This window comes from Eleutherodactylus coqui, chromosome 2 (genome assembly GCF_035609145.1).
Source record: "Eleutherodactylus coqui strain aEleCoq1 chromosome 2, aEleCoq1.hap1, whole genome shotgun sequence".
Classification (NCBI taxonomy): Eukaryota; Metazoa; Chordata; class Amphibia; order Anura; family Eleutherodactylidae; genus Eleutherodactylus; species Eleutherodactylus coqui.
Genome location: NC_089838.1, coordinates 320307084 through 320333570, shown reverse-complemented (window position 1 = coordinate 320333570; position 26487 = coordinate 320307084). Strand labels below are relative to the sequence as shown.

At 46.4% G+C, this 26487-nt stretch overlaps 1 protein-coding gene across 2 annotated transcripts; it reads right to left on the bottom strand.

Moving 5' to 3' along the window:
- Positions 1 to 20414: 20414 nt before the first annotated feature.
- On the bottom strand, positions 20415 to 25719 carry C2H17orf49 (chromosome 2 C17orf49 homolog). Of its 2 annotated transcripts, XM_066593762.1 has the most exons (6): positions 25473 to 25719; positions 24996 to 25090; positions 23446 to 23547; positions 23039 to 23238; positions 22848 to 22952; positions 20415 to 20676 (listed from the first exon to the last, which is right to left on the bottom strand). In XM_066593762.1, exons 1-6 carry the CDS (start codon positions 25491 to 25493, stop codon positions 20612 to 20614), a joined length of 588 nt encoding a protein of 195 aa, XP_066449859.1. In that variant the 5' UTR covers positions 25494 to 25719; the 3' UTR covers positions 20415 to 20611. The 2 variants fall into 2 exon arrangements, with proteins under 2 accessions (XP_066449859.1, XP_066449860.1); XM_066593763.1 differs by lacking the exon at positions 23446 to 23547.
- Positions 25720 to 26487: the final 768 nt, after the last annotated feature.

Here is a 26487-nt window from a genome sequence, read left to right as displayed (position 1 = left end):
CCCAAACCAGTGTCTCAGATAACTGTGGTAACACGAGAGAAAATACATGTTGCCCAGTGGTGATCCTCAGACCCCAAGCAGGAGGAGGAGGTGGCATAACAAGGCCAAGAAACCATGACCGAGGTAGGACCCGCAATAGTCTGTGTGGGAAGTACGTAAGCGGGCCCTGGGTCAGGCTTGGTCCCAGCCTCTAACTTGTGTGACCCAAGGTGCCGCGAGTTACATAGCAATGGGAAATCCATGTGTCCACACACTATTCATTCTGTGTAGGTGTCAGATAGCTCAACACAGCAAGGGGAAGTCTTTGAGTTCCTTGGGCTCGCCTATGCTGTCAGTGCAGAAAGATGGTATTACACAGGAAGAAATCAGAGTGCCCAAACATGGAAGAGTTTCACCCCACCAAGAACCTCCGCCCACATTTCTGCCCTAGTCAGTCAATGTATTTGTGCCAGATAGGTAAAACACTGCAATGAGAAGTCTTTGTGCACGCACAGTATAGGCAGACCCCTGTATGATTTCTGAAGCAAGAGTATAGGCAGACCCCAGTAACATTTCTGTAGCAAAAGTATAGGCGGACCCCTGTAACATTTCTGTAGCAGAAGTATAGGCAGACCCCTGTAACATTCCTGTAGTAAAAGTATAGGCGGACCCCAGTAACATCTCAGTAGCAAAAGTATAGGCGAACCCCTGAAACATTGGTGTACCAAGAGTATAGGCAGACCCCAGTAACATTTCTGTAGCAAAAGTATAGGCAGACCCCTGTAACATTTCTGTAGCCAAAGTATAGGTAGACCCCAGTAACATTTCTGTAGCAAAAGTATAGGCAGACCCCAGTAATATTTCTGTAGCAAAAGTATAGGCAGACCCCTGTAATATTTCTGTAGTAAAAGTATAGGCAGACCCCTGTAATATTTCTGTAGTAAAAGTATAGGCAGACCCCAGTAACATTTCTGTAGTAAAAGTATAGGCGGACCCCAGTAACATTTCTGTAGCAAAAGTATAGGCAGACCCCAGTAACATTCCTGCAGCAGAAGTATAGGCGGACCCCTGTAACATTTCTGTAGCAAAAGTATAGGCAGACCCCTGTAACATTTCTGTAGCAAGAATATAGGCGAACCCCTGAAACATTGGTGTACCAAGAGTGTAGGCGAAGGCCGGAAAAATTTGTTAGATAACAGTATAGGTGAGGGCCAGAAAAATTGGTGTACCAAGAGTACAAGTGCACTCCTGAAAAACTGCTCAACCGCGAGGGCAGGTGAAACCCAAAAACATTTTTTAAAGATACAGCTCGCTGTTGCTTAATTTGTAACAGAGCCTGGAGGCAGCCCTGTGAAAAAAAATTGGTTTTTGTTAAAGTATCAATACTTTTGAAACTTTTAAAAAATTGTAAAAAAACTTTTAAACAGAGCTTTTTGGGCTGCAGAAAAATTGGCAGTTCAGCGTGAGGACATGCTGTTTTAGGAGGAGGAGTAGTAGGAGGAGGAGTAATAATATCCGAGAGTGATTGACAAAGCTAATTCACCCTTTTTTGTGGTGATAGAGGATGCATATTTCTCCTGTTGCAGCGAAAAGAATCATTAGGTTCTGCTGCTTTCCGCCGGTGGAGAAGAGAAGTCTGGGGAAATCCAGCCTTTGTTCATCTTTATGAGTGTAAGCAGGTCGGCACTGGCAGTTGACAGATGGGTACACTTATCTGTGATGATTCCCCCAGCTACACTAAACACCCTCTCTGACAAGACGCTAGCGGCAGGGCAGGCCAGCACCTCCAGGGCGTACAGCGCAAGTTCGTGCCACGTGTCCAGCTTTGACACCCAATAGTTGTATGGAGCAGAAGCATCACGGAGGACCGTGGTACGATCGGCTATGTACTCCCTCACCATCTTTTTACAGTGCTTCCTCCGACTTAGCCTTGACTGGGGAGTGGTGACACAGTCTTGCTGGGAAGCCATAAAGGTGGCAAAGGCCTTGGAGAGTGTTCCCCTGCCTGCGCTGGACATGCTGCCTGATCCCCGCGCTGCCCCTGCTACTTGGCCCTCGGAACTGCATCTTCTGCCACTAGCGCTGTCAGATGGGAAGTTTAGCATCACTTTTTCCACCAGGGCCCTGTGGTATTGCATCACTCTAGTACCCCTTTCCTCTTCGGGAATGAGAATAGAAAGGTTCTCCTTATACCGTGGGTCGAGAAGGGTGTACACCCAGTAATCCGTGTTGGCCAGAATGCGTCTAATGCGAGGGTCACGAGAAAGGCAGCCTAACATGAAGTCAGCCATGTGTGCCAGGGTACCAGTACGCAACACATCGCTGTCCTCACTAGGAAGATGACTTTCAGGATCCTCCTCCTCCTTTACAGACCATACACGCTGAACAGATGAGAGGCAAGCAGCATAGGTACCCTCTGCAGTGTGCCCAGCTGTCTCTTCCCCCTCCCCCTTCTCCTCCCCCTCCCCTTCCTCCTACTCCAAAACGCGCTGAGATATAGACATGAGGGTGGTCTGGCTATCAAGCGACATACTGTCATCCCCCGTCTCCTGTTCTAACCGCAAAGCGTCGGCCTTTATGCTTTGCAGCGAACTTCTAAGCAGGCAAAGCAGCGGGATGGTAACGCTAATGATTGCCGCATCGCTGCTCACCATCTGGGTAGACTCCTCAAAGTTTCCGAGGACCTGGCATATATCTGCCATCCATGCCCACTCCTCAGTAAAGAATTGCGGAGGCTGACTACCACTCTGCCGCCCATGTTGCAGCTGATATTCCACTATTGCTCTACGCTGCTCATACAGCTTGGCCAACATGTGCAGCATAAAATTCCAGCGTGTGGGCACGTCGCACAGCAGTCGGTGCTCTGGCAGCTGAAACCAACGTTGCAGGGTCCTCAGGGTGGCAGCGTCCATGGTGGACTTGCTGAAATGTGCGCAGGCACGGCGCACCTTGCCGAGCAGGTCAGACAAGTGGGGGTAGTTTTTCAGAAACCGCTGAACCACCAGATTGAAGATGTGGGCCAGGCATGGCACGTGTGTAAGGCTGCCGAGCTGCAGAGCCGCCACCAGGTTACAGCCGTTGTCACACACGACCATGCCCGGTTGGAGGCTCAGCGGCGAAAGGCAGAGGTCGGTCTGCTCTGTCAGACCCTGCAATAGCTCGGGGGCCGTGGGCCTCTTGTCACCTAAACTGATTAGTTTCAGCACAGCTTGCTGACGCTTGCCCACTGCTGTGCTGCCGCGCCGCGCGATACCGATTGCTGGCCACGTGCTCACACTTCTTAATTGAGAGGTAGACGTGGTGGAGGAGGGGGAGGGGGAGGGTTTGGAGGAGGTGGCATAAAACTCTGCAGATACCAGCACCGAGGTAGGACCCGCTATTCTGGGTGTGGGTAGGACGTGAGTGGTCCCAGGCTCTGACTTGGCCCAGCCTCTACCAAGTTCACCCAATGTGCCGTCAGGGAGATATAATGGCCCTGCCCGCCAGTACTTGTCCACGTGTCCGTGGTTAAGTGGACCTTCCCAGTAACTGCATTGGTGAGGGCACGATTTATGTTGCGGGAGACGTGCTGGTGTAGGTCTGGGACAGCACACCAGGAAAAATAGTGGCGACTGGGAACCGAGTAGCGCGGGACCGCCGCCGCCATCATGTTTTTGAAAGTCTCTGTTTCCACAAGCCTATACGGCAGCATCTCCAGGCTGAATAATTTGGCAATTTGCACGTTTAAAGCTTGTGCGTGCGGGTGGGTGGCGGCGTATTTGCGCTTTCGCTCCAACGCTTGTGTTAGTGACAGCTGAGCGCTGCGCTGAGAGACATTGCTGGATGGAGTGGAGGACAGTGGAGGTGAGGGTGTGTGTGCAGGCCGGGAGGCGCTCCTGCCTGTGTCCTGGGAGGGGGATTGGATCTGTGTGGCAGGTTGGGGCACAGGGGGAGAGACAGTGGTGTGACCCTGAGGCGATGATTGTCCTTCGTCCCACCTTGTGGGGTGCTTGGCCATCATATGCCTGTGCATGCTGGTGGTGGTGGCTCCCCAGCTGATCTTGTTCCGACACAGGTTGCAAACCACTGTTCGTCGGTCGTCCACACTCTCACTGAAAAACATCCACACCTTTGAACACCTAGCCCTCTGCACTGAGGCTTGCCATGAGGTGGTGCTTTGGGAAACAGTTGGGGGATTCTTCGCTCTGGCCCGGCCTCTACCCCTGGCCACTCCACTGCCTCTTCCAACCTGTCCTGCTGCTGCACTTGCCTCCCCCTCTGAAGCCCTGTCCTCAGTAGGCTTAGCAAACCAGGTGGGGTCAGTCACCTCATCGTCCAGCTGCTCTTCCTCCGAATCCTCTGTGCGCTCCTCCCTCGGACTTACTGCCCTTACTACTACCTCCCTGACAGACAACTTTCTCATCATCCTCATTCACAAAAAGCTCTTGAGACAGTTGCCGGAAGTCCCCAGCCTCATCACCGGACTCCGGGAACTTTCCAAAGGTTGGGCATCGGTCACGACAAACTCCTCAGGTGAGAGAGAGGAACCAGTTTTTCCCATTCATGGCAGGGACCCGAGAACAGTTCCTGGGAGTCTGTCTGCTCATCAGAATATGTCATTTTCATGGAGTGAGGAGGCTGGGAGGAAGGAGGAGCAGCAGCCAGAGGATTCAGAGTTGCAGCAGTGGACGGCGTAGAGGACTGGGTGGTCGATAGATTGCTGGATGCACTTTCTGCCATCCACGACAGGACCTGCTCACACTGCTCTGTTAATAAAGGTCCCGTAAATTGTGATAGGGAGCTGGGGAGCCCAGAAACTTGCCTCTCTCCTAATCCCGCAGCAGCCAGCTGTGATTCACTGAGCCCAGGAACTCGGCCTGTGCCCACACCCTCACTAGGACGTCCGCGTCCACATCCTTGACCCTTACCCCTACTCCTCATCATGGCGGATTAAGGATAGAGCAGGGCCCAAATAAATTACCCCACTGTACAGCGCTGACAACTGGGCCTTAATTCACCGCACACAGAGACTTGTAGATAGCGGAGGCTCTATGCTGTGTCTTGAAAAAATTAACCCGCTGTCTTGCGCTGATACCTTGGGGTAATTTACTGCTCACAGAGACTTGTAGATAATAGAGGCTGTATGGAGTGGGAGAAGACTCTAAAGCCAGTGGATAGTGCTGGTAACTGCGGATCTGGGCCTTAGCTGATCCTAGGAGCCACACACTGTACAGGATACATACACATGCCATATAACAGGGACTGTACAACAGGATACACAGCATATAAAATGCAACCACTAGTAACAGATAAGCTGAATATAAATACCAGGTATTGGTTGACATGTTGTACAATATGTGGAAGCTAGCAGGCCACTTCACGGCTCCTGGTTATACTGCTAGTCCCTACACTAACCAGGAGTCCAGCAGAACCGGACACCGTTCACACCACACGCTGCAACAGGACAGGACACAGATAGCAGGACACACAGTAAGCTAACACAAGACTGACAGAATTTAAACGTACAAACGGACATGAACCAAGTCACACTGCAAACTTCAACAGACGAGGATTCATGACAGCTCACCTTGAACTCTAGACACAAAATGACCAAGAGCTGGATTTATATGTGAGCACAGACCCAGGAGATTGGCTAGCAGGACGTACCACACCCAGCCAGCTCAATCAATTAACCCTCCACCTCCTGTGGAGCTGTGCTGCTAGGAAGCCTAGAACTACAGATTCCAGCAGCACACGTAACAGCAGTATTATAGTAGTTATATTCTTGTACATAGGAGGCAGTATTATAGTAGTTATATTCTTGTACATAGGGGGCAGTATTATAGTAGTTATATTCTTGTACACAGGAGGCAATATTATAGTAGTTATATTCTTGTACATAGGGATAGTATTATAATAGTTATATTCTTGTACATAGGAGGCAGTATTATAGTAGTTATATTCTTGTACATAGGGGGCAGTATTATAGTAGTTATATTCTTGTACATAGGGGGCAGTATTATAGTAGTTATATTCTTGTACATAGGGAGCAGTATTATAATAGTTATATTCTTGTACATAGGAGCAGTATTATAGTAGTTATATTCCTGTACATAGGAGCAGTATTATAGTAGTTATATTCTTGTACATAGGGGGCAGTATTATAGTAGCTATATTCTTGTACACAGGAGGCAGTATTATAGTAGTTATATTCTTGTACATGGGGGGGGGCAGTGTTATAGTAGTTATATTCTTCATAGGTGCAGTATTATTGTAGTTATATTCTTGTACATAGGGGGCAGTATTATAGTAGTTATATTCTTGTACATAGGGGGCAGTATTATAGTAGTTATATTCTTGTACATAGGGATAGTATTATAATAGTTATATTCTTGTACATAGGGGGCAGTATTATAGTAGTTATATTCTTGTACATAGGGGGCAGTATTATAGTAGTTATATTCTTGTACATAGGGGGGCAGTATTATAGTAGTTATATTCTTGTACATAGGGGGCAGTATTATAGTAGTTATATTCTTGTACAGAGGAGCAGTATTATAGTAGTTATATTCTTGTACATAGGGGGCAGTATTATAGTAGTTATATTCTTGTACATAGGGGGGCAGTATTATAGTAGTTATATTCTTGTACATAGAGGCAGTATTATAGTAGTTATAGTCTTGTACATAGGGGGCAGTATTATAGTAGTTATATTCTTGTACATAGGGGGGCAGTATTATAGTAGTTATATTCTTGTACCTAGGGAGCAGTATTATAGTAGTTATATTCTTGTATATAGGGGCGGTATTACAGTAGTTATATTCTTGTACATAGGAGGCAGTATTATAGTACTTATATTCTTATACATAGGGGGCAGTATTATAGTAGTTATATTCTTGTACATAGGAGGCAGTATTATAGTAGTTATATCCTTGTACATAGGAAGCAGTATTATAGTAGTTATATTGTTGTACATAAGAAGCAGTATTATAGTAGTTATATTCTTGCACATAGTGGGCAGTATTATAGTAGATATATTTTTGTACATGGGATAGTATAGTAGTTATATTCTTCTACATAGGAGGCAGTATTATAATAGTTATATTCTTGTACATAGGAGGCAGTATTATAGGAGTTATATTTTTGTACATAGGGGGCAGCATTATAGTAGTTATATTCTTTTACATAGGGGGCAGTATTATAGTAGTTATATTCTTCTATATAGGAGCAGTATTATAGTAGTTATATTCTTGTACATAGGGGCAGTATTATAGTAGTTATATTCTTTCACATAGGAGACAGTATTATAGTAGTTATATTCTTGTACATAGGGGGCAATATTATAGGAGTTATATTCTTGTACATAGGGGCAGCATTATAGTATTTCTATTCTGGTACATAGGAGGTAGTATTATAGGAGTTTTATTCATGTACATAAGGGGCAGTATTATAGGAGTTATATTCTTGTACATAGGGGCAGCATTATAGTATTTCTATTCTGGTACATAGGAGGCAGTATTATAGTAGTTCTATTCTTGTACATAGGGGCAGTATTATAATAGTTATATTCTTGTACATAGGGGGCAGTATTATAGTAGTTATATTCTTGTACATAGGGGCAGTATTATAGGAGTTATATTCTTGTACATAGAAAGCAGTATTATAGTAGTTATATTCTTGTACATAGGGGTCAGTATTATAGTAGTTATATTCTTGTACATGGGGACAGTATTATAGGAGTTATATTCTTCTACATAGGGGACAGAATTATAGCATTTATATTTTTGTACATAGGGGGCAGTATTATGGTAGTTATATTCTTGTACATAGGGGGCAGTATTATAGTAGTTATATTCATGTACATAGGGGACAGTATTATAGCAGTTATATTCTTGTACATAGGGGGCGGTATTATAGTAGTTATATTCTTGTACATAGGAGCAGTATTATAGTAGTTATATTCTTGTTCATAGGAGGCAGCATTATAGTAGTTCTATTCTGGTACATAGGAGGTAGTATTATAGGAGTTTTATTCATGTACAGAGGAGGCAGTATTATAGTAGTTATATTCCTGTAAATGGGGGACAGTATTATAGGAGTTATATTCTTGTACATAGGGGGCAGTATTATAGTAGTTATATTCTTGTACATAGGGGACAGAATTATAGCAGTTATATTTTTGTACATGGGGCAGTATTTTAGTAGTTATATTCTTCTACATAATGGCAGTATTATAATAGTTCTATTGTTGTACATAGGGACAGTATTATAGTAGTTATATTCTTCTACATAGGGGCAGTATTATAGTAGTTATATTCTTGTACATAGGGGGGCAGTATTATAGTAGTTATATTATTGTACATAGAGGCAGTATTATAGTAGTTATATTCTTGTACATAGGAGGCAGTATTATAGTAGTTATATTCCTGTACATAGGGGGGCAGTATTATAGTAGTTATATTCTTGTACATAGGGAGCAGTATTATAGTAGTTATATTCTTGTATATAGGGGCGGTATTACAGTAGTTATATTCTTGTACATAGGAGGCAGTATTATAGTACTTATATTCTTATACATAGGGGGCAGTATTATAGTAGTTATATCCTTGTACATAGGAGGCAGTATTATAGTAGTTATATTGTTGTACATAAGAAGCAGTATTATAATAGTTATATTCTTGCACATAGTGGGCAGTATTATAGTAGATATATTTTTGTACATGGGATAGTATAGTAGTTATATTCTTCTACATAGGAGGCAGTATTATAATAGTTATATTCTTGTACATAGGAGGCAGTATTATAGTACTTATATTCTTATACATAGGGGGCAGTATTATAGTAGTTATATCCTTGTACATAGGGGGCAGTATTATAGTAGTTATATTCTTGTACATAGGGAGCAGTATTATAATAGTTATATTCTTGTACATAGGGGGCAGTATTATAGTAGTTATATTCTTTCACATAGGAGGCAGTATTATAGTAGTTATATTCTTGTACATAGGGGGCAGTATTATAGGAGTTATATTCTTGTACATAGGGGCAGCATTATAGTATTTCTATTCTGGTACATAGGAGGTAGTATTATAGGAGTTTTATTCATGTACATAGGGGACAGTATTATAGGAGTTATATTCTTGTACATAGGGGCAGCATTATAGTATTTCTATTCTGGTACATAGGAGGCAGTATTATAGTAGTTATATTCTTGTACATAGGGGCAGTATTATAATAGTTATATTTTTGTACATGGGGCAGTATTATAGTAGTTATATTCTTCTACATAATGGCAGTATTATAATAGTTCTATTGTTGTACATAGGGACAGTATTATAGTAGTTATATTCTTCTACATAGGGGCAGTATTATAGTAGCTATATTCTTCTACATAGGGGGCAATATCATAGTAGTTATATTCTTCTACATAGAGGGCGGTATTATAGTAATTCTGGGATGAACCTAAAGAAGCTAGATACACCCTGGATAAAACCATGGGTGTATATTGATTTTATAACACTACTATATCTACATATATAAAGGTGAAAGCCCTCATTGACTGACTCACTCACTGACTGACTGACTTGCCACTAATTCTCTGACTTCCCGGTGACGCACAAACATGAAATTTAGCACGGCCATTCTTTAGGTCCTATATAGGAAAACCAAAGGGGTCGCAACTCGATTATTCAATGCTAATTGCAAAAGTATCTGCACGCTTATGTAATGTACCTAAGCTAATTCTTTAACTTCCCGGTGTCGTACAAACATGAAATTTGGCAGGACCATTCTTTAGGTCCTAGACAGGAAAAGTAAAGGGGTCACAAATTGATTATTCAATGCTAGTTGCAAAAGTAAGTGCACCCCTATGTAATTTAACTTCCCGGTGCCATCATAGTGCAGTACATACCACTATCTGATGACTGGATGCTATTTCTGGTGTGCCTATATATATTTAGTGGTGTCTCTGTGTTCACTTCACCAGCCTGGGGTCACTTCTGACGTGTGTACGTCATACATGATGTACAGCACATCAATGTACATGCGCCACCTATTCCAACTGCGTGAGAACGTCATCGGACGTTCCAGAAGCCACTGCGCATGCGCAAATAGTAATAGAACATCGGTAGTCATAGCGATATGTTGTAAAGTCGGGAGATGGTGTAGTGTCCCAGAACAACATGCTGGTCCCTTCCATAAATGTCAGATATGTCTTTCTTATGTGGATGCACTGTGCAAATCTGTTATGTCTATTTTCTGTATGTGTGTTGCGCAGCTGCAGCGTCTGAAGGGTTAACTCCCCTAAAATCATTGCCTGTCAGCTCTGCTGCATGTTGAATGTATCTACCTTACTGCGTCACATGACCTGGTGTGGATGAATCTATAAATATGAGTGATTGGGTTGAAAGAGATAGTTCCATCTTGTCTGCTGAGGAGCACCCATCTTCCACTTGAGGGTTTGCTACCACAGAGGCGCATGAGGGCACCATCAGCTCTTATGTTGCTGAAAATGGAGGAGAAGGAAAGACTTCACCTTTAAGAAAAGACTGAGAATGGTAGTGAGCCTGAGTGTTTTTCCCCAAAAGTCCTATTAGCAGAGAGCCTTTGTAAGTAACTACCTCTTCTAGTGACTGTGTATTTTCCCAAGCAAGGCCAGTGCAGAAGTCTACCAAATCTCTAAATACAATCTGAAGTTTTTAACTGACACCCACGCGTCCTGAAGTCTACGAGAGCAGGGTGATAATTACTGCCATTCTGTGGCCATTGACTTTCATGTAAAGTTTCTAAAAAATGCTGATATGCCTGCATTGTAAAGTCTGCCTGCTGAAGTTGTCATCCTCGCTCTCAGTTTCAGAACCTCTTTCAAATTCCCACCTCTGAGGCACTCTATTCACATTAGCCCTTCTCTCCTATCCTCACCTATGCACAGCTGGCATGCACTCTTTACTTTCTTACTTAGCCTCAAACCCCCTAATGCCACTAACAAACATAACAGTCGCCCTCATAAATCTCCTAACCATCTGCTCACCCTTGCTATCTTGCTGCTACTAGCAGCTGGCGATATCTCTCCCAATCCTGGCCCACCCTCCACTGCTCCTAACTATTACCCCCTACCTGACTCACTAAGAAAACTCTCAAGCCCAACTACTCGCCCATGCATACCCTCTCCTGACTCCTTTAAATGTTCGCTATGGAACTGCAGTCAGCATGTGAAAAGCTCCCCATCATCCACGACTTTTTTACTTCTAAATCTCTAAATCTGCTAGCTCTCACAGAAATGTGGATACAGCAATCTGACACGGCCTCCCCTGCTGCACTGTCTTACAATGGCCTGCAGTTGTCTCATACCCCGAGACCAGCTGACAGGCATGGTGGAGGAGTAGGTGCTCTTCTCTCCCCGAAATGTACCTACCAGGTCATCCTCCCCATACCCTCACTCACTTTTCCATCATTTGAGGTACATACACTACGGCTTTTCCGCCCACTGTCCATGCGAGTAGCAGTTATCTACCGCCCCCCAGGTGCTCCTTGCCTGTTTTTGGACCACTTTGCTGCCTGGCTCCCCCACTTCCTATCCTGCGAAACTCCAACCTTCATCCTAGGTGATTTTAACATCCCCACTAATGACCCTATCTCTCCGTCTGCCTCTCAGCTTCTATCACTCACCTCCTCTCTCAACTCACAGCCTCTCCCTCTCACAAGGATGGCAATACTCTTGATTTGGTCTTCCTCTGTCTCTGCTCTGCTTCCCACTTCACTAACTCCCCTCTTCTGCTCTCAGAACATAACCTCCTCTCTTTCTCTGTCATGCTCCCTAACATCTCTCCAGACCCACCTACCTACCGTACCTACGGGCCATTCACACCCAGGACTTTGCTGAATCCCTACAGTCCTCTCTGTCCCCTATCTCTCTCCTCTCCTGCCCCAACCTGGCTGCCGCTCACTACAACACCGCTCTCAAACATGCCCTGGATGAAGCGGCGCCCCCCATGACCCAAGCCATCCTATGTAGAATGCGGCAACCCTGGCTCAGGCCTCAAACATGTTTCATCCGGCGGCGCTCTAGAAGTGCTGAACGGCTGTGGAGGAAGTCGCAAACATCCGTGGACTTACAACCTCACCCTCCACCATGCCAAACAAGTCTACTTCACCTCTCTCGTCTCTTCACTATCGCACAACCCTAAACAGCTCTTTGATACTTTTTACTCCCTTCTTATCCCTAAACCAAAGCTCCTTGTGATGGATCTCAGTGCTGTAGAGTTGGCTGCCTACTTCAAAAAGAAAATTGATGATGTCCGTCAGGAAATAACCTTCAAATCCCAGACTAGCCCTGAGCCTAGTCCTGCCTCTAGCTCCTGCTCACTGTCTGTACTCAGACCAATGACAGAAGAAGTCTCCAAATTGCTTTCCTCTGCTCGCCCCACCACCTGCGCTTGCAACCCTCTCCCCTCACACCTCCTCCGATCCCTCTCCTCAGTGGTCATCTCCCATCTCACCAGTATATTCAACCTCTCTCTGACCTCTGGCATCGTTCCCTCTTTTTTCAAACACGCCATCATATCCCCACTGCTAAAGAAGCCGACTCTCGATGCGACTGATGCTGCCAACTACCGACCCATCTCTAATCTCCCCTTCATCTCCAAATTACTAGAACACCTGGTTTACTCCTTGTAAGCTACCTATCAGAGAACTCTCTCCTCAACCCGCTACAGTGTGGCTTCCGACCCCGACACTCGACAGAAACTGCCCTTACAAGGGTATCAAACGACCTCCTGACAGCCAAATCGAGGGGCAATTGCTCCCTACTGATCCTCCTCGACCTCTCCATAGCATTTGACACTTTTAACCACAAACTCCTCAGTATGCTTTGCTTCATCGGCCTAAAGGACACTGGTCTCCTGGTTTTCCTCCTACCTATCTGACCACTCCTTCAGCGTCTCCTTTGCTGGCTCTACCTCCCCTCCTCTTCGCCTTGCTGTTGGGGTCCCCCCGGGCTTGGTCCTTGGCCCCCTCGTTTTCTCCATCTGCACACCCCTGTTGGACAAACCATCAGGAGTTTTGGCCTCCAATACCACCTCTACGCTGACGACACCCAGCTATACACCTCTTCCCGTGACATCTCTGCACCTTTCCTCCAAAACATCACAAACTGTCTGTCCGCTGTCTCTAACAATATGTGCTCTCTCTACCTAAAACTAAACCTCTTTAAAACTGACCTACTGGTATTTTCACCCTCCACTAACCAACCTCATCCTGACATCTCCATCTCAGTGTGTGGCGCTACCATAACATGACCCCAAGGCAGTATGCCCGCTGCCTTGGGGTCATATTCGACTCCTATCTCTCCTTTAGCCCCTGCATCCAATCTCTTGCCTGAACATGTCAGCTGCACCTCAAGAACATTGCAAGAATCCGCTCTTTTCTCACTGTGGACACGCTAAAAACGCTTACTGTTGCCCTCATCCACTCTCGGCTCGATTATTGCAACTCGTTGCTGATCGGCCTCCCCTGCACTAGTCCATCCTGAATGCGGCAGCTAGGCTCATCTTCCTGTCCAGCCGTTACTCGGACGCCTCTGCCCTGTGCCAGTCACTGCACTGGCTGCCTGTTAAATACAGAATTAAAATTAAACTCGCTACCTTCATCCACAAAGCCCTTCACAGCACCACCCTATATTGTACCCCCATCTCAATCCATCACCCAGCCCAGGCTCCCCGCTCTGCTAACGACACTTGACTGCGCGCCCCTCTAATTCGAACTTCTCATTTTCGCCTCCAAGACTTCTCCAGAGCAGCACCGGTCCTCTGGAACGCACTACCAAAGGCTACCCGAGCAATCCAGGACTTGCAGAACTTCAGGCATGATCTAAAAACGCAACTCTTCAGGGAATCATACCTGATTTACTGACTGTAATCCCTGCTAGCCATCATCAATTGCCCCTGCAGTCATACCGATTCAGCCATCACAAGGCTAAATGTCTGCCCATTGTCTATGTGTATAGCATCCCTCACTCTCCACCTCACCATACCTGCACATCTCCAGCCCCTTTACCTTCTGTATCCCCCCATTACTTGTAGTATGTAAGCTCGTTGGAGCAGGACCCGCACCCCTATTGTTTCCATCAGCTGATTACTATGTAACCGGGGTTCTGTAATGTTTGTACTTTTGTCTTTCTGTATTTCCCCTGTCTATGTAAGCGCTGCGGAATATGCTGGCGCTATACAAATAAAGATTATTATTAGTTGTTTGTACTGTGTCAAAAAGTCACTAGTAAAGTTTTACCGGGCCTCCACCGTTCCGCAGGACCCGAGGTACGATACACTTGTCCAGTGTTTATTGATCTGCCGTGTAAGAATGCCGGTGTGTGGAACGGTGGCGTCACGAACTGACAACTACTACCCTCCTCATCCTGAGGACTATTGGCCCTATCCTTTGCTGCGGTAACTGCTGACTAGAACAACCAATAGGAGCATCCTAAATACATGGCATATAGTGATAGTCCATATTCAAACCCTTCAGGGTTAATGTGTCCAGAGTACAAATCCATTTCAACTCGAACAGTACTCTTGTGTTTTGTAATACGCAATCTCACCTCCATCGTCGTCTCACCCGGGAACACGTGATGAGATAGACGATGTAGGAAGAGGTGCACGAATACCAATGTCGATTTTGTATTTCTCACCTGAAAATGGATGGTGAAACGTATCTTCTCTCAACATGAACAGCTGCAGCACGGATGATTACTACTCTGCAAAGGAGCAAAAACCTTTTGTGCATTACCAAAATCAGGAACGAACAGCAGTTTGACCACCTTATCCTTAATATTCATGGCCTTCCTGTATGCCATAGTTGGCCGCTCCTTGAATTCATTGACATTTCCACAACCATTTAATAGTAATGACCAACGCTTATTCATAATGCCTGACTTTGACTGCTAGCTACCCCGTATGTGGACACAAACGGGATCCTAGCAGCAGAAAGATGTTTGTCTTTCGGTTAGTAAAGAATCACGTTCAGTCAGGCGTACCCTATCCACTGTCTTCTCAACCAACATCTTGGGATGCCCACGAGAAATGAACGTCAAGCTCATTTGCTGCAATCTCTCATCTACGTGGGCACGATCCGTGGTCCTCCTGACCTCCAGCAACTGGCTCCATGGTAGAGACTGAATCATTTTCCTTGGGTGATTACTATTATACTGTAGAATACTATTTCTGTCCGTAACCTTCGTGTATAGGTCCCTAGATAATCTCCCAGATTTCGTATACACCAGCACATCAAGAAATTGTACCTGTGAGCTTGCAGAAGTCAAAGTAAATCGAAGTTTGGGATGAATCGAGTTCAACTCTCTCTGAAAATCTAGCAAGTCAGTCACTGTGCCTTCCCAAATGAGGACTATATCATCTATATAGCGTCGCCATAGCTTCACCATTGGCCAGTACTTAGAGGGATATACATGCGGCTCCTCGAATCTCCGCACGTACACATTTGCGTACATTGGGGCGACATTTGAGCTCATAGCAGTGCCCTGCCAGTAGTTCTTGGTGAGTATGAACTGGAGCAGCGACAGGCCCAAGCCAATGCACCCAATGGACAAGCCAGACTTAGTAATGTAAAATTCAACTGCCTCCAAGCCCTTATGGTTGAAGTGTATAAAGGTGTTACATCCAATGAGGCCAATATTGTCGTATCACTTACTTCACAATTCTTAATCTTTACCAAAAAATCACTAGTATCACGTACATGTGATGCAGCCTCATCAGCGAACGGTCGTAATACCCTATCAAGGAACTTAGCCGGGTTGCTGAACAATGAGTCACACCCTGAGACAATCGGTCTTCCCAATGGATTGTACAGATCCTTATGGATTTTGGGTAAAGTGTATAGGGTCGGTATCCTAGGATGTAGTACATCTAAGAATGTGGCATGGTCAGAATCAATAACCCCATGATAGAGGGCATCATTAACCATAATTCTCAATTAGATCTGTAGTCTGGATGAGGGATCAAATCGAAGTTTCTCATACACGTCCTCGTTGTTCAGCTGAGCCAGTATCTCGCCGTATTGTGAAGAGTCCATCACCACAATGGCCCCACCTTTGTCTGCTGGCTTTATAGTTAGTGACTTATCACCTGACAAGGTCTTAAGTGCAAGGAACTCATCTCTATTTATATTTCCTCTCGATCTCTCACATGACTTATATTGTGCTTTAAACTTAGAAATATAAGCTTCCAAGCAGTGATTCGAAGTTGGAGTTTGATACTGACTCTTATTGCGCAGTCCAACCCCCACCAAAGAGAAACCCCCACGGGGGTTGGACTGTGCGATAGTGTCTGCAGGACATCCTGAAAACAGACTCTTCAAACGTAAATTCCAATAAAATTTCTGAGGTCCAAATCCAATTGAAATCACTCTACAATATCAGTCCTCGGGCCTCTAGATAGAACAGAGGTCTCCAACATAGTCAATGTTCTAGAAGATATATTTACAAGATTTATCTCAGTCCCCTCCGGCCCTGTGGAGGTTTCTGCGTCATGGATCTTGTTTTGATTAGTGCCGCCTCTCTTGGTTGACCTCTTATGTCTGATTCCTCCTCTCCGCTGGCCGTGTCCATTCTGTCTGTTTTCTTTCTTTTGGCAGCAGCTCCCTGTCCTAAAAAAAGAAGCAGAATTGGATGTGGATGGACCCGTTGCTGAGCTGTCCGTAGAGTAGGCAAGGCGTTAAATCTCGCATGTTATTTCTGGCGTCTCGTTCTGGATCTTCCTCTATCAAATCCTGGATTTTTCACATTTTTCGACACCCCTTTGTGCAACTGCCAACTGAACACCATACCACCGCTGTGATCTTGTAGATCACAGAACCATTTTATTCTTTCGTTATCTTCAAGCTCCTCAAGGATATATCCAACTTACTCCATTGCAGGTCCCATTCATGTTCTGAAAGCTTCATCAAAGTCTCGCTTTCTGGTTTTGCCAGTTGCGCATTACTTGTACGCCGCTCATGTTGCCGGAACTCAGTATTGAGCAAAATGATGTCAAAAGAAAGTTTATTTGATATACTCTCTTAACAAAAAGCTGGATTATCGGCCATCGTTGGACGGGGGTGGGCCCTCAAAGCCCGTGGTATTCTTTTGACCTTAAAGTATTGCTTCAAAGTGATCAAATGTAGATGTAGGGAGACTGAACGTCTACTGGCATTCTCCCATTTCCTCACCAACTTGGCAATGGTAGGTGAACATAGGAAGTTGCCCTCATCGGGGGTATCAGCCAAAATTCTCACTGCACCCTCTTCAGTATAAAAGAAGATTACGGAACTATCCTCCAGAAGTGTAAGACCATCATCTCGGGTTATCGTAAAGTCCACAAATACAAAAGTCTTGTGGCACTCAAAGTTTAACCCAATAGGGGGAGATAGAAAAAATGCAGAGCCCCCCAGGATCTATGAACCCTTAACTCCAAACAAACTTTGCAGAAAGAGAAATAGAATGTGGCAAATGGTGATTTTTTTTTTCTTTTAAAGCTTTATTGTTCCATAATCAAATAGTAGACGACGTTTCGACCATATAGGTCTTTTTCCAGCCCAAAAAATGCCAAAAAAATACATTGGCACATATGCCAGCCCCGCTGACTTCAGCTATGTCTCTCTTATGCTCATACACGCCCCTACGTTTCGGCTCTTTAGATTCCTCTCCCAGCATTGTGAATGTGTCAAGAGGGCGGTCCCCATTGCTAAGTGATAATAGGGGAGGTCATACTTGATTGACAGTTGTGACACATCTCATTCACAATGGCGAGAGATAAATCTTAGAAGAGCCCGTATGGTAGATTAGGCGGGAGTAAAAAAAACAACAGAAAACACATTGTTGGAGTCAGCAGGGCCGTTGCTACAAAGCTATGGAGCCGGCCCCACTGACATGACCTGTCCTCTTCAGATGGAGCTAATCTGCAATACCAGGCGTAGCGGCAACAGTGAATGGACGGCGGCACTTCAGCGCTGTAGCCCTTGATAGACCGGCCCACCGAAGTGTCACAGGATCCTCCGATACACCAGGTTGTCACACGAACAATGATAAAAAATACTTCCTGGAAACAAAAATGCAGGAAAAAATTCTTTTTTTTTAATAATTAATTTTAAAATATTTTAGCTAAATATCAGTATTTTGTTTTCAGGGTAACGTTTTTACTTACATTTAAAATAATCCCAGAAATTTCAAGCAGGTTTCTCCAAATTATATTTTTTATTCTATTTTTTTTTTTTTTTAAAGAAAAATTTTATTTTGAATTACATCGTTTTTTTTCAAAAAATTTTTTTACGAAAGTTGTTTTTTAAGACATATTGGCACCCTCGTGCATACGGCAGTTTAGCTCCTCTTTCATCCTAACCGTATCCGTCGTCTTCCACTTTTAGTTTCCCTTTTCTTGCTTTAGTCCCTTTTGCCCATTTTTTTCTCTTGTGCATAAAGCTTTAAAGAATGTTTTTATTTGTTTTTAGATGCGTTTCCTTCCCCGTTTTTTTTCTTCTCTACTCTGTCCTTTTCCTCTTGGCCTAAACTCTTTTTTTCATTCCAACTTTCTCTCCTGCTCTTTATCCCCTCTGCTCTCCCTCCCTTCGTTCTCGTCTTCCAGTTCTATCTTGGCACAAAGTCAAAACACGAGTCAGACTAGTTAACTTCGGGCCTCCAACGTCCCCCTCATTTCCCTATTTTTATATCGCACCCCGTTTCACCTAGAGCTCCCAAATTTGGCCCCAGTGCTCCTCTCCCCTTCGCTCACGCCCCCAAATTTTTTGAGATTTTTCTGCCGAGCCAAACGCATTTGATTTAAGTGTAGAAAGTTGTGTGGGGGGAGAGAAGAGAGTTTTCTGCTGGGAAAGACAGAAAGGGAGAGAGAGCGCTCGTCTTGGACGCAACTTCTCCACACAGGGTGAGGGGGTCGAGGGAGACGCCCTAAGCTGCCCCCCGAAGTCAATAGCCCTAAATATTGGGGTGCAACAAAGAGTGCAAGAAAGATATGGGCGCCGGTCTGATGTGTCTCAGAGAGAGGATGCGCAGTGGGAGAGGGGGGGTTGAGGGAGCAAAAGAAAAAAAAAAAAAAAGCTGTGGGTAGCAAATCTCCAAAAATTAATTATACACCTGGGGTGTGCGCAAAAAGGTAAGTGAGCAAACGAGGCGGGGGGGCGAGGGGGTGACCAGAAACGGGCGAGAGGTATTTTGCAAGTGAAATGTTAAAAAAGAAGGTGCTATGCAGACAAGAGGGGTAAGGTCTGGGCATGGGTCAGCTTCTTTGTCCTTGTGCTGTTTGCACACTCTGCCCCTTCCTTACCCTCTTTCTTTCTATTTTACTGCGACTGTGAATGGTTGGCATCCCGGGTCAAGGAGCTTAGAATTTTTTCTCTTTTTTTACATTTAACTGGCACAAATTCGGAATGGCGATTGCCTAATTCTATTAACATGGAGCCCACAACCATGGGGTTTTGTTTTTTCGGCATCTCAGGCTGCCTCCTACATGTAACAGCATGCACAATAGAAGAGGGCCGTGCCCACCACTCAGTGAACGTGCACGGCTGTGCCAGTGCTGCATAGTACCCAAGCAATAGGTACTGCATATTAGCAACTGGTGACGTGGTCATTGTTTTATTTAAAAAAAAAAAATGTAACCGATTTTTTTTTTTTTAGAATTTTTGTTTTTATACGATTTTAGTTGAATATTACAAAAATTCTGGCTTGTTGTGTAGCAGAAATTTACATGTTCGGGAATGTTTTTGATTTTATTGCTGTTATATATTGTTACCTTGTATCCTAAATTTGCCGTATTTTTTTACGTTACTAATATAGACGATCCCAGCGTCATACTGGCGGCTATATATAGACAGTAGTACCAGCTTCTATTAATACCCATAGAAATGCTACTGTCTTCCAGTGCCACACATGCGGTGCTGCTCTCGCTATAGTGACGAGTATTTGTGCCGTTTATTAGCCCTCGGGCACGAGCAATCACCCAGCCCAATCCTGAATAACACAAAAGCAATCCTACAGACAAAAAGTTTGAGCTGGACCGTTCATTTGCTCATAGGCTGGAGCTAGGATTTGGCTTGCAATCTTGACGTTGGCAACCGTGCCAGCCTTCGTAGGCACAATGCATGGACGACACATATAGCAAAATCTTAAGATTTTAACCGAAATTACAATTTTTCTTCAATCCAGTCCTGGTCAGACACAGACATATAGTGCTGCTCAGCCGCAGGATACACGGCTGCGGCGTGCACTGGCATCGTCAACAGCACAGGTGCCAGCAAATCGTCCTCTCCTAACGGATTATTTCACCAGTGGCCATGTCCCTCTAGCAGCACACAGATATTGGCAGTGCCCTTGTGGTATTTGCTGCCAGTTCTGTTTGTGCTGCTTCAGGGTGTTGGAAACAAAGACGTCACGGCCGAACGAAGACAGACACGGAAACTTTTTTACTTTTTAACCATTTTATTAAAAAAGAAAAAACGCAATTCACAACTTGAGCAACAGATCTGCAGGGATGTACAGCAGGGGGCGCCGGTCTTCTGGGGTTGATGACGCAACTTGGATATCTTCTGATTTACCAGACTGGGTGATAAAATAAGGGAACCCGATATTTACAAGGGGTGAGCGTGTGCAGCGCAGTCAGCGGGATAACAGCGGGAGGTCGCTGGAGTTCATGATAAAACTGGAATCCAAGTTTAGGTTTTCTGCAATGAAGAGAGAAGGAGAAGTAAAATTAAAGGGACAACTGAGACAGAGAAAGAAGGGGTCATAGAAAGTGGGGTGAATTAAATAGGTGGTGGGGGGGGGGGGGGGGAGAACAGGATGGATGAAAGCAGGAAGGAAGCAGAGTAAGAGAAGAGTGGGGTTCCAAGGGAGTGGGAATGGGGTCTGGCGAGAGAAGAGGGACATTGGGTCCTGTTGGAGCATTGGGTCTAAAGTGAGGAGAGGGAAGGAGGAAAGATAGACCCAATAGGGGCAAATAGAAAAGCAGGTCTGATAGGAGGAGAGGGGAGCAGCAGAGTCAGGGGTTAGAGGAGATCGGAGGAGTGCACCAAAGGCCTTGGTTTGGAGGGGAGGGAAGAAAGATAAAGGTCTGGAGGGAGGACGAGTACAGCTGGGACAGAGGGAGGGCTGGAAGGAAGGGGCTCAGTCGTGGAAGATGTTTGAATGCAGATTCCAAACCATCAATAGGGATTAAAGAGAGGACAGTGTGGTAAGGGAAGAGGAACAAGGCCTGACTGAGTGTGAGAATGGGTCCAGGTGGACCAGGAGCAGAGTCGGGCCTAGTCCAAGGGGTGGGACAAATGAAAGGAAAGAAAGGTCCAAAGGGAGAATGAGTAAAGCTAGGACAGAGGGGAGGTCTGGCTCAGTCAAGGTGGAAGAAAAAGGGCTGCAAGGTCATTTAGGTAATAATTCAGTTAAATACAAGGTCCAATCCATCAATCAGGAGTATAAAGAGAACAGTCAGATAAGAGAAATAGGGACCTTGGTTTCTGGGTGAGGAAGAGGAGAGACAGGTCCAGAGGGAGGATGAGTCCAGCTAGGACAAGGAAAGCTAGAAGGAAGAGGGCTCAGTCATGGCAGACATTAGGATGCAGGGTCCAACCCATCAATAGGGAGTGAAGAGAGAACAGTCCGGTGAGAGAAGAGAAACAAGGCCTGAATGAGTGCAAGAGTGGGTCCAGGTGGACCAGGGGAAGAACAGGGCCTGGTGGGAGAAGACAGGGGCCTAGTCCAAGGAGCGGGGGTCCAACTAGGACAGAGGGATGTTTGGTTCAGTCAAAGTAGAAGGACGAATGGCTGCAAATGAATGTAGAAACAAATACATCAATCATGATTATAGAGAGCAGTTGGAGAAGAGAAGAGGAACAAAGCCTGAATGGGTGCAAGAATGAGATGGGGGGAGGGTCTGGTGGGAGGAGCCAGGTCAGGGAGGTGAGGGAAAGGAGGGCAAGGACCAGAGGGAGGTGAGGGAAAGGAGGGCAAGGACCAGAGGGAGGTGAAGGACAGATACTCTCCCTCTGTTCTACCTGGGGTTACCTGTTGGGAATAAATAGAGTAAAGGAAAGTGAGCCCAAAACAGAAGGACAGGGGCCACAGGGTCTGTCAAGAAGTTTAATGCGAGGTCCAATCAATCTCATAAGAATAAGGCCTGACTGGGTGTGAGAATGGCTCCAGCTGGAACAGGGGGAGAGTAGGGTCTGGTGGGAGGAGACAGGGGTCTGGTCAGAGGAGTGGGCCAAGGATCCTGGTTGGGGAGGAGAAGGCAAGGAGAACATGGTCCAGAGGGAGGCCAAGGAGAGATGAGTCCAGCTGGAACAGAGGGAGAACAGGGTCTGGTAGAGAGGGCTCCAGTCGGGGTAAAAGGAATTAAACACAGTGTGGGGCCTGATAAAAGAAGAGGAGTGACCGCTGCAGTCGTCTATAACAATCAGCCTTTTTGCAATGTTAAAGGGGTTTTGTCACTTCTTACTATTAATGACCTATCCTCCCGTTAGGTCATCAATAGCAGACTGAAGGGGATCTGCCACTCAGGATCCCGGATGATCAGGTAATCCTCCAACCCGCTGTCTGGGCTGAATGTTGTCATCAATAGTCAGAGGTGGAAGCGTAATCGACAGCTTCACTCCTGGTGAAATCAACTACACATCTGGCCCTGACCACCGATGAGGACTGACAGTGGGCTGGAGGATCAGCTGATCAGTGGAGATCGTGACCGGTAGATCCCCACCGATCTGCTGCTGATGACCTATCGTCAGGATAGTTTATCAATGGTAGAAAGTGACAAAACCCCTTTAAGTTGCCATCCCAAAATCCAGTTGCCACCATTAACGATCCCTCACTCAATGACCTATCTTTCATAAATATGTCGCACCCTGATCAAAGTTGAGTTTCTTCACCGTACTCCTGTCGCCCAGACCCTCAATATCCACCAAGTCGCTGTTGGCATCGGAGTCATTCAGGGCACTTAGGGTCACATCTGCAGGAAGAAATGGTGAAGTAGTCAGAACGATAATCCCACTGACACCACCTTCCCCTCCCCCACCACGTTCCTTCCTTGCTCACCAGATGACTTGCGCTTTCTCATGGCGCCCTGAGATCCCTCTGGAAGGCTCGTTCCTCCGACCGCTGAGGACGCTGACACAGACATGACGGAGGAGGGCACGGTGATCACTTTCTTTACCACCTTCTTAGGGGAATCTGAAGACAGGGGGACGCCGTTGTCATCATAGATCTTCCGCTTCACGGCAAACTTGAGCTGAGCTCTAAGGAGAGAAAGAAGGTAAGATGGCGGGTGATGGCGGCAATATAGGAAAGGGTAAAAAAAGGGCATATAATGGGTGCTACAGGGAGAAAGGGAGCAGACAGAATGATGGGGACCATAGCGGAAAGCTCAGGGTCTTGTACCAGCGACCATCACTCATGCCCTCCTGTCCTTCGTTCTACCTGACACCCCGCACCCCTCTCCTTACACTGTCCTTTCCTTGATTACTGAGCTGATCTGATTTAAGTCTTCCCCGAAGCGTCTGACGGCCGCGTGTAACATCTGAATCTCAATGTCTGTCCAGCGGGCCCTAAGGAGACACAAGGGGAGATCGGGAGTAAAACCAGAGACAAAAGGAAGAAAGGATGGGGGGAGGGGGAGACAGTCATGGCAAAGAGACAAAGGGGGAAGCAGAAGACAAAGGTCCTAAATCACAAATCCAACCGCCATCCTACCTGACCTCCCTTACACATGGTCAACCCCGATGCAAAACTCATCACACCCCCTAACATTTACTCACTCCTTGGATCACATAGCAGTATCCAGGCCTGCCACTAGGAGGTGAGGAAGGATGCCATGACACTGTATCTGCTCTTTAATTTGGGGATCTCATTGCTGGGAGCCTACTCTAGCCCAGCTGGGCAAACAAGGAATAAGACTCATATCTAATGAACGTCCCTTGTGTGTAACCGGCAAAATAATTGGAAGTGGGGGGCATTGGGGGATATCGAGGGTCTACCACATAAGGTTAAAGGGGCATTCCGGGCTTTTACCATTGATGACTAACCCCTCTATAGGTCATCCGTAGTTGATCGTTTGGAATCCACCGCTTGGGATCCCTGCTGATCAGCTGATCGTTCAGCCCGCTGTCGGTGGGGTCGGATGTCGTCATCGGTGGTGGTCAGGGCCAGAAACGTAATAGTCGCCTTCACTCCTATTGAAATCAATGGAAGCGATGCCTTCTATGACACTTCCAGCTCTGACCACCGATGCGGACGTCTGGCCCCACTGACAGCGGGCTGGAGGATCAGCTGATGGACGGAGATTCTAAGTGGTGGACCCCCCCGCCAATCAAGATGACCTATACTGAGGATAGTCATCAATATTAAAATGCCTTAAAACCTCCTTTAAACGGGTTGTTCAGAGTTAGAAGAACATGGCTGCTTTCTTCCACACACAGCGCCACCCTTGTTCATAGGGTTGTGTGCGGTACTGCAGCTCAGCTCCATTGAAGTGAATGGGAGCTGAGCAGCAATACCGCACACAACCCTACGGACAAGGGTGGCGCTGTGTGTGCAAGAAAGCAGCCATGTTCTTCTAACTCTGAACAACCCCTTTAACAAACCCTAAAAGCACATCGCAGGAGTAACTGCAGGAACACAGGCGCCCCTTCATGTTCTTCTCCGGTCTGTGAGGTTGCCCTTAGCAACAACGGCCTACAGACTAAAATAGTGGCTTCAAAAGTATGTGAACCCCTGAGCATTATCTTCAAAGATGGGGTATGTAAGAAGCTGCTTTCCCACTAACTGTCTGAGCTAGTTAACAGGGGGCAAATACTTTTGCCTACAGGACTGCAAAAAAAAACATGGAAGGATGGATGAGCAATGACTGGCGCAAACGGAGGGGGCGATTCCAGGCGCACGCAATAACCGCGGGCAACACGATTACTGTGACGTGATCGCGCTGCTCATCCGATATTCTGTACTAAGCGCAGCGGAGCGGTCGTACGTCATCCCGGTGCGATGAGGGGGCAGTTACCCGGCGGGCGAGGAGTCGGTCACGGGGTGCAGCTGCATGGTGAGCTCTCCCAGCTTGGTGAACGCGGCTCCGGCTGCGGAGAAGATCTCCCCGACCTGCAAGAATGAAGAGGAAATCAGTATTTTATTACATGTCCCAGCATACTGGGCAGCGGGTGGCATGCTGGGAGTATAGTCATGCTGATGATATAGCGCCAACATATTATGCAGCGCTGTACTAAAAGGGTCGTCACTCCCATCTGCTTTAATAACTGCAGTTCACCAGGGCATGCTGGGAGATGTAGTGCTGCTTCAACTGCAGGGAAATCACAGTTTCAGCCCCTTCAGCAGTGCAACTCCAGCTGCATCGTTTCTGCCACTGGAAAATGTTTATTTTCCTATTTACGGCTTTAAAACTACATTTCCCGGCATGCAACACAATAGCTGATCACATGACTAAGGCTACACCAATCACATTCCAGGACTGCTCCCCAGGTACCTTGGTCGATGCTGACGTCATGGCGCCAGTTCGGAGGATGTCTGTGGTGTGGACGTTATAGAGAGGCGCGCTCTCCGCTGCTGCCTCCCCGCCTAGTGCGGCCGCTCCCCACCGGTCAGCCGCCGTGTATCACCGTCCCGGTTTCCTCCTTTTCCCGCCTCCTATTCGCTGCGTGTCCGCCAGCGCCGCGCTGTCATTGGCTCCTTCTGCTGACGCTCTAACAAAGTCCAAAGCCCGCCCACACTAAACCCTCGCTACGATAGGTTGATGCTGGATGTCAATCACAAGCCAATGTCCCGCCCCTGCTTTTCTTCCATTGGAGGACTAACCTCCGTGCTGAGATCTGATTGGTTGTCGAATGCTTCTCGTGGATTGGTCGCAGCGAGCGCTCTGTCCGCGTGTGGATGTAGCAGAGCTGAGTTTGTCATTTGAATACGTGCTGGGAAATGTTTCGTGTATAAGGCTGGAGGAAGGTGAGAGCCCGGCCGGCTCTGCTACCTCTGTCCATGAGGCACACCTCCGCGGAGCAGCCCCTGCATGCGCCCCCAGAGCGGAGACATTTTGGTACTGCGGCGAGCGTGCGTCCGCCAATCCGCTAGTTTGCAGTGTTGGGGCTCATTAACGCGGGCGCATGCAGCTTCCGATTTTACGGCGTGCGTTTCTGTTGCGTATGGGTAATTGTTTTTGGTGCGAATACGGTTTCATCTGTAATTGGACGGAACGGAAACGGAACGCGCCGATGTAGAGGATTCGTTCCCGCGAGCGCTGCTTTCCCCGGACGGGCCGGGCTCACTCCGGCGGGTCTGAATTGCGTTTTATGCGAAGGTATAACGCGCCGCACATCGCGCCAATTCAGCTACATTGATGTTCGCCGTCACTCACGCTCTGGCGGGTTTTTATTGCGTATAATCCGCTAGTAAGCTCTATTTCACGTGTATATCGCGCGATGGAGCAAAACGCTGTGCGTACGTTAATACACTGCGCCATTTATACACAACACCGCAGAGCGGGGAGA